Source organism: Canis lupus, chromosome 11 (genome assembly GCF_048164855.1).
Source record: "Canis lupus baileyi chromosome 11, mCanLup2.hap1, whole genome shotgun sequence".
Lineage (NCBI taxonomy): Eukaryota > Metazoa > Chordata > Mammalia > Carnivora > Canidae > Canis > Canis lupus.
Window position 1 is genome coordinate 29452402 of NC_132848.1, and position 11320 is coordinate 29463721.

The following is an 11320-nucleotide window of genomic DNA, read 5'->3' on the forward strand; positions in this document are numbered from 1 at the left end:
CGGTACTCGATCCCGGGACTGCGGGATCAGGACCTGAGCTGAAGGCAGACACCCAACCGCTGAGCCACCCAGGCATCCCCATATCACTGTACTTTCCAAGGCACCAGCCATTCTTCTCACCACACGTTCTCCTACGAAAAGATCTACCATGTACTTGCCTTCAACTCTGGTCCCTACCTGCCTGTACTGTCCAATACAGTAATCATTTGCCACATGTGATTATTCTGCCTGAAGAATCAAATTTCAAATTTTGGTTAATTTTAACAATCAATCAATCAATCAATCAATCAATTTAATTAAAAAACCAGTACTTAACTCAGTTACTGGAAAGCTTTCAAGTACATTTAGAATCACCCGAATCTGCTTTTTCTATCATAAATGTTATGAAATCTAAACAGAGATCAGGTATTTCCAAAACACATGAATTGAGATGTCGTTTATTTATTTATTTATTTTTTTAAAAGAGTTTATTTATTCATGAGAGACAGAGAGAAAGAGAGAGAGAGAGACAGGCAGAGGGAGAAATAGGCTTCCTGCAGGGAGCCCGACATGGGACTCGATCCAGGGTCTCCAGGATCACACCCCAGGCGGCAGGCATCACTAAACAACTGCGCCACCAGGGCTGCCCTGAGATGTGGTTTAAATACAAATGATGTGGTTTAAAAGACTTGATTTAAAAAAAAGTAAACTCATTAACAGTCTGATACTAATTATGTGTGGTGTAACATTTAAGATGAAGTAAATCATTAAAATTAATTTTACCTGTTGCTTGTTAGTTGGCTTTTCTAAAAGATTTTATATATTTATGTATGTGACAGTGAGCGAGAGCATGTGCACACACAAGGAGGCAGAGTGGCAGGCAGAGGGAGAGGGAGAAGCAAGCTCTGAGTAGAGAGCCTAACGCAGGGCTCAATCCTGGGACATTGGGATCATGGTCTGAGCCAAAGGCAGACGCTCAACTGACTGAACCACCCAGGTGCTGGTTTTTTTGTTTTGTTTTGTTTTTAAAGATTTTAAGTAATCTCTACACTCAAGTGTGGGGCTTGACCTCACCACCTTGAGATTAAGAGTCACACGCTCCAACTGAGCCGGACAAGCACCCCTCTTTTTACATTTTTTAAATGTAGTCAATAAAAAAAATAACACATGTAGCTAGGATTACGTTTTTTTTTTTTTTTTTACGATTTTATTTTATTTTTTTAAAAGATTTTATTTATTCATGAGAGGCAGAGACACAGGCAGAGGCAGAGGCAGAAGCAGGCTCCATGCAGGGAGCCCGACGTGGGACCCTATCCCAGGTCTCCAGGATCAGGCCCTGGGCTGAAGGCGGCGCTAAACCGCTGAGCCACCCGGGATGCCCAAGATTTTATTTATTTATTTGAGACAGAGAGAGTGTGAGAGCGAGCATGAATGGAGAGAAGAGCAGAAGCAAAGGGAGAAGCAGACTCCTTGCTGAGCCGGGACCCTGACTCGGGGCTCGATCCCAGAACCCTGGGATCCTGACCTGAGTTGGAGGCAGATGCTGAACCAACTGAGCCACTGATGCTCAGTATTATTTCTATGGGACAGCACTGATCAATACACTTCTAACTAGAAAGACCTGAAGATGAAGGAAAAAAACAGTTCAGGGATTAATTCTATTCAATGATCCAGTCTTTGGCCATCTATTTTGTCCACTCTTCCTCCCAGAAAATTAATTTTAACATTAAGTTTATTTTTAAGTAATCTCTACACTGAACATCATGCTCAAACTCATGACCCGAAATCAAGAGTCACATGTTCTTCCAACTGAATCAGCCAGGCACCCCTCCCAGGAATTGTTTAAATTCTGTATCTTTGGTGAAATCTTTACTGACCATCTCAACCCTGACTATCCTGTTTCATCTCTAATGCCAATTACACAGGGCAATCCCCTCAAAACAGAAGCAACCACTCAAAGGTTGGCTCACCCTGCTATGCATTAAGTTGTATAGAATTTAAAAATTAGGCTCTGGGGGCACCTGGGTGGCTCAGTCACTTCAGTATCTGCCTTCGGCTCCGGTCATGATCCCAGAGTCCTAGGATCAAGCCCCACGTCCAGCTCCCTGCTCAGCAGAGAATCTGTTTGTTTCCCTCTGCCCCTCTCCCTGCTCCTTCGCTCTCCTTCTCCCTCTCTCTCTCAAATAAATAGTATCTTGAAAAAACAAAGGGCTCTTATGTCAGACTGTGCAGGTTCAAAATTCAACACAGGGGATCCCTGGGTGGCGCAGCGGTTTGGCACCTGCCTTTGGCCCAGGGTGCGATCCTGGAGACCCGGGATCGAATCCCACGTCGGGCTCCCGGTGCATGGAACCTGCTTCTCCCTCTGCCTGTGTCTCTGCCTCTCTCTCTCGGACTATCATAAATAAATAAAAAAATTAAAAAAAAAAAATTCAACACACACTCAGCTAGCTATGTGACTTACACTTTCTATGCTTTGTTTCCCTCATCTGTAAGGTAAAGAAAACAATACTACCTACTTCATGGGGTTACTGTGAAGAGTAATGAGTAAATATGGGAAAAGCATTCTGAACACTGCCTAATCTATACTGATCAGACATACTAATACCTGCTATAATTACTGATAGTGATGTTATTATTTTAGGTCCTATAGGAGTTCGGGGAATACAGTCCAACAAAATAACATTTCTCCCTCAAGGAGTCACAGAAACCCCTTGGGCACTCTCTTTACAGAGTAATGATTAAACAGCCCCTTTTAAGGGGCTGCATCAGTAAACCAGCCCCACCCAGGAAGAGGGCATTTCAGTCAGCACTCTGTACCTGTTCTCATAGATGTCCTGGATCTCATATACTTTCTGATCAATGACATCGCTGGATACACGACTAGCCTGCAGCTCATACACCTTCTGGTCAATCAAATCCGAGACGGTTTTGTGAAAATACTGGATGAAGTTTTTGATCACTTCGGGGATCACCTGATAGGTCTGCTGTTCATACTGACGTTCGTAAGCCAGATCCTGCTTTGGGTCTCCTAGAGATCAGATATAATACTTTAACAAGTGTTTTCAAACCCACATGTTACAAAACAAAAGAGTAAGACCATCCCCCAAAGTAAACTCAAGTCTATAAAATCAGGTATAATTCCCTTTTAAACACTCAGTTATAACTGTCCCCAACTCACTCTCAATTCCATTACCCTGTTTCTTCAGAACACTTACCACCATTTACAATTATTTATTTGCTTATTATCGGTTTCTTCCACTAGAACCTAAATCCTATGAGGGCAAGAACCTTTTCTTTCTCGTACTCAGGTATACCCAACACCTAGAACAGTTGTACATATACTGTAAGAGAAGGGAAGACTGCGGGAAAGGGAAGTAAGTAGTAAACACTTTATATAAACACATATTTTAAATATATGTGTAAATAGAAATATATTTTTAAAGGGTTTTTTTTAAAGATTTTATTTATTTATTCATTAGACAGAAAGAGAGAGGGGAGGGGGCAGAGACACAGGCAGAGGGAGAAGCAGGCTCCATGCAGAGAGCCCGACGTGGGACTCGATCCCGGGTCTCCAGGGTCACGCCCTGGGCCAAAGGCAGGTGCTTAACCCCTGAGCCACCCGGGCTGCCCTAGAAATATATTTTTAAATAGACATGTATATACACATATACATATTTTTAAGTAGGCTCCACGCCCAGTGTAGAGAGCCCAACACAGGGCTTGAACTCAAGACCTGAGATCAAGTCAAGATCAAGTCGTTTAACAGGGAAACCACAGCTAGATGAGACTTTGACATGAACCATGAAAAAGGCCTAATTTATTAGGCTGTACCACCCTCCTTCTGAGAATAACTGACTCCAAACCGAGACCATGGAGAAGCAGTGTTTAACAGACGCCCCTTGGGGCTGTTCAGAGGCATTCAACAAAGTGCCAAACCCTAGAAGTACCCAGCGCGCCAGACAAGCCCGTAGTCTCACCTGTGTGCATATCATAGTCGCCTGGGTAAGCATAGGGATCATAAGCAGCCTGTTAACGAAACAGATGGGAACAGTCACCAATTCGTGAATCCAAAGCGCTCGTTCGAGGATCTGTGTGCCAAGCAAGGTACTAAGGATACAAAAGTGGATAAAACACAGTCCCTGGCTCCGAGAAACTCACATGCTTGTGCAGAGGGAAGACTAAGCAGACAACGTTATGGGGCCATAAGGTAGAGCAAAGCACCAGAGGCTGTGGGAACCCACGGGGTTTGACAAGAGTGAGCCAAGCCCACAGGAGCTCAGTTACGGAAACAAGCCCATAACCAGCCCCCGTCTCCGGTCTCGGAAAACTTGAGGACGAGGAGACCGGCCATGCGAAGTGGTTGGGCCGAGAGGGCCGGTGAGGAGCCGCCAGCCATGGGAACAGCGCGAGGGCCGAGCACGCCGGGAGGCAGACTGCAGCGGGCGCGGCCCGCGGGGACCCCTAGAGAGACCCAGACCCCTTCTCACCGCGGAGCCCAACATCCAGAGGACACTGGCCCGGTCGCGGAGCCCAGAACACGCGCAGGGCCGGCTTACCTCGGACTCGTAATCATCAGCGGGGTAAGACATGGCTTCTGGGCTCACGAGCACCCCCGGAGAGAGCGAGAAGGGCGGCCCGCGCCTGCGTCGTGAGGCCGGAAGTCCAGCCCCGCTCGGGCCTGCCGGGAAGCCGGAAGTCTACAGGAAGCCGCCAGCCATAGGAGACCGCCACGTCGAGAAGGGCGGAGACGACGAATACCTGACTTCTCCTTCCTTCTTCAATTAGAGGCTTTACGAGGAAGGGCGACTCTATAGTGCTTGCGCCAACTCAGAAATAAGGCTGAACCGCTTCGGCATAATAAAGACGGGGCAAAGTTAAGAGACCCTAGAAACGAAGCCACACCAAAGATGGCTGACAGCCTCCTCGGGCGATTTCTCGCGAGAAATAAAATTCGGGTGTCGGGGGCCTGAGGTTGGATTCAGGTCTAAGCAGTTTGCCTGCGGCAAGAAACTTCAAATGATCGGCCTCAGAAGACTAAACGTACCGGTGTAAAAGTTGAGACTTGGTCCCGTGCAGCGAGAGGTCATTGAAAAAAGGCGCCTGCCAACTTTGGACACTGAGGCTGGAGCAGGCAGCGTGAAGCCAGCTGTGGTTTGGGGCTCGCCCCTGCAGCATCCACTCTGGCTGAGGTCAGTTTTCAAAACGGACGTTGGGAGGCCTCGAGCTAGGGATCGGGTTATAAAACCAGCCGACACCGGCAGGTGGGTTCAGGGCCTCAGTATGGTCAGCTGCGCATCCGCAACGCCTAATAGAAATCTAGATTCCGGGGGATCCCTGGGTGGCTTAGCGGTTCAGCGCCTGCTTTCGGCCCAGGGCGTGGTCCTGGAGAGCCGGGATCGAGTCCGGAGTCGGGCTCCCTGCGTGGAGCCTGCTTCACTGTGAGCCTGTGTCTCTGCCTCTCTCTCTCTCTCTCATGAATGAATAAATAAAATCTTAAAAAAAAAAAAAAAAGAAATGTAGATTCCAGTCCCAGCTCTGCTGCTGAGTTGCTGTGTGACTTGAAGCATGGCTCTCTCACCTTAGGTGAGCCTCCGCTTGCTCTTGTCAAAACAGCTCTTCCTGTTTTTCCCTGTGAGGTACACTCCGCCTTTGGTCTTTCGGTTTCACATTTACCTGGTGTGGATTACCGAATGCAGTCCTCCCAGGTATCTGCAAGGCCGGTTCTGTCACCCTCAGTTCTCTGAGATCCTGTTTAGGATTGGGGTACCCTGCCCCGCCCCCCCTCGTGCCGCGTTTTTGCTTTGCTTTTTTACACCGGAAACTAATCTGACACCGTTAACTACTGAAATTTAAAATAAAATAGTAGTTGGCCGGTTAGCTCAGTTGGTTAGAGCGTGGTGCTAATAAAATAAAATAAAAATAATAAGTAATGAATGTTGGTCTAACATGCTAGAGGAACGACTAAATTATTTTTTCATTCTCATTATGGAAAATGATATGAAATTGTTGTCCTCTAAAGAGGCGATCAAAGCATTATTCGGCCTAAAAAAATATTATGGAGGTGTTTAAGAAACTTAACAAATATGTTTGTTTTCCAGATTTAATGACGCTTCTCTTGTCAGCTTTTGGAAGTTACAAATTGCAATATGTGATGGGCTGATTTCTCCCACAATTTGTGTTGTGATTTCTTGTTCTAAATAAATATTCTCTCTCCTACCTGGTTTTGTTTTTGTAATTTCTAATTCTTTTATTCTTCAGGTAAGTTTCAGTCAACAAAAACTTGGATCCCTTGTTTATAACCACCTGAGTGTCTATATATATATGTATTTATAATTTGTATATTCATGTATATATTCATGTACATATGTGTATTTGTTATTTTCTATCTCTTCCAGGATTTACACTCTAACAGAGAATAGTTGGTAAAGGTTTTGAAAGGACCTTCCTCACTGGCTACTCTTGCTCATTTTCTTTTGTTGATCCTCCTCAGCTCTCCAATCACTAATTAGTGGACTGCCTCTTCTCCCTGGGCTTGGTCTCTTTCTCTGTCTTCACCCTCTGGGTGGCTTGTCTGGTCCAGTAGGTTTAAATATCACTCATATGGGACGCCTGGGTGGCTCAGCAGGTTGAGTGTCTGCCTATGGCTCAGGTCATGATCCTGGAGTCCCAGGATCAAGTCCCACATTGGGCTCCCTGAGTGGAGCTTGCTTCTCTCTGCCTGTGTCTCTGCCTCTCTCTTTCTCTCTCTCTCTCTCTGTCTCTCATGAATAAACTAAAATCATAAATAAATAAATATCACTTATATGCTGTTGACTCCCCACATTTATGTCTCCACTCCATCCCAGAACTGGGCTCATTGGCCCATGTAAATACCTGCATGTCTGAAGGCACTTCAAACTTAACACATCTCTATGGAGCTTCTGATTTTCTGTCTCAAACTTGTTCCTTCCACAGTATTCCCCATCTTAATTAAGGGCAACTTCAACTTGTTCAGTTGAATTGAACCACCCTTGACTTGACTCTCATGCCACACCTTTCAGTACATCTGCATTTTGCTGGCTCCTCCTTCAAAATATTCCCTCTCAAATGTTACCACCTTGTTTCCATCATTCTTGTCCAAACCAATATCATCTCACTGGTAGTATAATACTACCTCACCCTTCCTGCTTGCAATTCTCAATCCATATTTGGAGAACTGCATTTGAAATGAAATTTAGACCATCACTTGGCAGCATCTTAAGCCCACTAAGAAATGCAACTTTGAGGGGCACCTGGCTGGCATCTGCCTTCGGCTCAAGGCCTGATCCCGTGGTCCTGGGATTGAGTCCAGCCTCGGGCTCCCCGAATGGAGCCTGCTTCTCCCTCTGCCTGTGTCTCTGCGTCTCTCCGTGTCTCTCATAAATAAATAAATAAATAAATAAATAAATAAATAAATAAATAAATAAATAAAATATCTTAGAAATGCAACTTTGAAAAAATAAATAAAGGAATAAAGAATTGCAACCTGACCTGAAAGCAGCCAGAACCCCATTACAGACTATGAAATGTCTGATCACATGGTGTTTGATTTTGAAAGGGTCCCTTGTTAATGGAAAAGCAGTACCTCAAAGGCAAAGAAACTGTGGACAGCCCCTGGGATAATTCTAGCTGGGGGAGCCATCAAGAGGATTCAGCAGCTGAAAAGCCTTCCTACTTCTCTTGATCTTCTTTTGCCTGGGATCTGAGGCAGGAAACTCTGACTCAGAAAAGCCATTAGTTATATTTTACCATCTGCCTGGTCTCTTCAGCTGGGTTCATTCCAAGCTCCACTTCCCAAGAACTCTGCGTCTCTCCATAGCTCACTTACTGTCCTGCTTATTTGGGTCTGTTGAGCATGGTCTCACAAACCCCTGCTACCCCTCATTTACTGCGGTGGGAGGTGGACCTTGGGAGAGCAGGAGCTCAGTCTCTACAAGTCAGAAATAGAGGCTCCTTAAGGGATCATCTGGTACAAGGAGTCAACTAGACAAAAACAAAGAATGGGCGCCTGGGTGGCTCAGTCTGTTAGGGCGTCTGCCTTCAGCTCGGGTCACGATCCCAGGGTCCTGGGATCAAGTCCCGCATTGGGCTCCCTGCTCAGTGGGAAGTCTGCTTCTCCCTCTACCTCTGTATTCTCTCTCCCTCTCTCTCAAATATATAAATAAATCTAAAAAAAAAAAAATCAAAAAACAACAGTGAAGTAGCAGGCTATTTCCTGACCTGCTAAATTCTATCTTCTCTTTCACCATGGACATCAAGACTATTGTTCTTGCCCACTGTTCACAACACACAAGTTGAACTAAGTAAATTTAAGGATCAAATTGGCTTTATTCAACAATTCATGTATGGAGCAGTAGCCCATCTAGTGATAGAAAAGAGCTCCATTCACCTGGGTGGCTCCGCAGTTGAGTGTCTGCCATTGGCTCAGGGCATGATCCTGGGGTCTGGTATCAAGCCCTGCATCAGGCTCCTTGTGGGGAGCCTGCTTCTGCCTGTCTCTGCCTCTCTCTGTGTCTCTCATGAATAAATAAATAAATAAAATCTTAAAACAAGAGCTCCACTGAGCTGTAGGCAAGGAAAGGTTTTATTTTTATATTTTTTAAAGATTTTATTTATTTACTCATTAGAGACACAGAGGCAGAGACACAGGCAGAGGGAGAAGCAGGCTCCACGCAGGGAGCCCGACTCAGGACTCCATCCCAGGTGTCCAGGATCGGGCCCTGGACTGAAAGTGGCACTGACCACTGAGCAACCCGGGCTGCCCAAGGAAAGGTTTTAAAAGGCAGAAAGGATGGAGGGGGGGTGATGCTTGGGTGGCTCAGATGGTTAAGCATCTGACTCTTGATTTCGGTTCAGGTCATTATCTTGGGGCCTGGGATTGAGCCCTGCATTGGCTCCCCACTGGGGATTTTGCTTGAGGATTCTCTCTCTCCCTCTGCCCTTCCCCCAATTGTGCTTGTGCACATTCTCTCAAATCTTTTTTAAAAATCTGTTTAAAAAATAAAAGGCAGAAAGGGGGCAGAAAAAGGAAAGTATTTGCAAAGAATGTACACTTGCAGGCAAGATCTGCTTCCTAAGACGAATGGAAAGGCTCTATCTGGCAAATTATCTCACTAGTGCTGCCCATGTAACTCCATGGTGACCGGTTAAAGGCTACATTCCAGGTGGTGAGAGAGAGGTAGACCGGGTGGGTTTGAAGCTGCAATTAGGTTAGGTATTAAGTCGTGGTTTACAGCTGTGGGGCTTAGCGCAAGTGACTCTCTTTGGGGCCTGCTGTCTCTATTTTATTGTTTTTTTTAATATTTTATTTATTTATTCACAGACACACAGCTAGAGAGAGAGGCAGAGACACAGGCAGAGGGAGAAGCAGGCTCCATGCAGGGAGCCTGATGTGGGACTCAATCCCGGGTCTCCAGGACCACGCCCTGGGCTGCAGGCGTTGCTAAACCGCTGCGCCACCCGGGCTGCCCGCTGTCTCTATTTTAATACCACAAATAAATAATCACTTTAAAAAAAAGATTTTATTTATTTATTCATGAGACACACACACAAACACACACAGAGACGCACAGACACAGACAGTGGGAGAAGGAGGCTCCAGGCAGGGAGCCAGACATGGGACTCGATCCCGGGGTCTCAAGGATCACACCCTGGGCTGAAGGCGGCGCTAAACTGCTGAGCCACCCGGGCTGCCCTAAATAATAACTTTTTAAAAAGATTTATTTATTTATTTCAGAGAGAAAGAGCATGAGTGAGAGGGAGGGGCAGAGGGAGAGGGAGAGAGAATCCCCAAGCCGACTTTGACATGGGGCTTGATCCCAGGACCCTGAGATCACAACATGAGCTGAAATCAAGAGTCAGACCTTTAACAAACTGAGCCACCCAGGTACCTCAATAATTATTTTCTTTTCTGAAAACACAGGGCCCTTTCTAGCCTAAAAGAGCAACTCTCTAATTGTTTATATATATATATATATATATATAAGAGCAACTCTCTAATTGTTTATATATATATATATATATATATATATATATAAACAACATTGTCATGTTCTCTATCTTGACTGGGGTGGTTGTTAACCTAAGTATATACATTTGTCAAAAATCATCAACCTTGCGCACTTCAAATGTGGGAATTTTACTATAGGTAATTCATATCTCAATAAATGTGATTTTTAAATTATAATTAACAATAACATAACAAATAACCAAAACAATTTTGGAACTTACACAATGACAAAAGATTAATACCCTTAAGAAATTAAAGATACAATTCTCATACAATAAAGAGGAAGGTTATTTATTTGCTAATGAAGGAACCAACAATATGACAGAGCTGGTTTGGAAAGAATTTGAAGAGTTAAAGAATACACTTGGGTGGCTCAGTGGTTGAGTGCCTTTGGCTCAGGTGGTCTCCCGGGGTCCTGGGATTGAGTCCCACATCGGGCTCCCTAGGGGGAGCCTGCTTCTCCCTCTGCCTATGTCTCTGCCTCTGTGTGTCTCTCATGAATAAATAAGTAAAATCTTAAAAATATGTATAAAAAAGGAATACTGAATTATAATTGCAAATCATACTTCATGCCCTATGGGATAATAAAACTATAATCTTTGGGATTATTTTCTTCATCAGACGTGCAAAAATTATTGCATCTTATCAGTTTCCTACAAGCTAACTTCTAACTTTACAGAGTTGGAAAACGTCACTGGATGCTAATCAATTGCTGTCAAAGTTAGATTTCCCTAGAGAGTCAGATGGCTCTTATGTGGGTTTACAAGCAATTCTCTAGCATGCTATTAAAAAGGCATGCAATCACCATATGACATATTTTCAGATACTAGATCATTTCCCTCCACATTCGTTGCTGTTATTCCACATTTAATGAAGACAAGAAATATATTAATTTCCTATTAGCTCTGCCTAAGAAAAACAACAGCACAAGTATGGCAATAAATGGCAACTGCCTATAAGGCTCAGGAGGGAGTGGTGGGGACTGTGGCAAACCACAATACTATAACCCATCTAAAGGGGAGAGTTGTCTGCAGGCACCCATGTGCCATGTGGGAGGGCTGGTCCTGTGTTGCTATATCTCCCGTTTTTAAAAGAATCTGAAGATTTGGGCAGCCCCAGTGGCCCAGGGCATGATCTTGGAGACCTGGGATTGAGTCCCACGTCAGGCTCCTTGCATGGAGCCTGCTTCTCTCTCTGCCTGTGTCTCTCACGAATAAATAAATAAAATCTTAAAAAAAGAAAAAGAAAAAGAATCTGGAGATTTTTTTTTAATGTTCATAAAAGTTCTCCATTTTTAAATGTTGGCATTCA

At 44.7% G+C, this 11320-nt stretch overlaps 1 protein-coding gene across 5 annotated transcripts in view; it reads right to left on the minus strand.

The window, feature by feature from the left end:
- Positions 1-6188, minus strand: part of EIF3L (eukaryotic translation initiation factor 3 subunit L) — a 28668-nt gene extending 22480 nt beyond the window's left edge. For 3 of the 5 annotated variants that reach the window (XM_072844025.1, XM_072844027.1, XM_072844024.1), the window contains exons 1-3: positions 4470-6188; positions 3960-4008; positions 2800-3010 (exon numbers count right to left, since the gene is read on the minus strand). In XM_072844025.1, the coding sequence (XP_072700126.1) occupies positions 2800-3010; positions 3960-4008; positions 4470-4571 (362 nt within the window). In that variant the 5' untranslated portion in view covers positions 4572-6188. The remainder of the gene's footprint in view (positions 1-2799; positions 3011-3959; positions 4009-4469) is intronic. The other 2 variants (XM_072844028.1, XM_072844026.1) reach the window with 1 other exon arrangement.
- Between the last annotated feature and the right edge of the window lie 5132 nt (positions 6189-11320).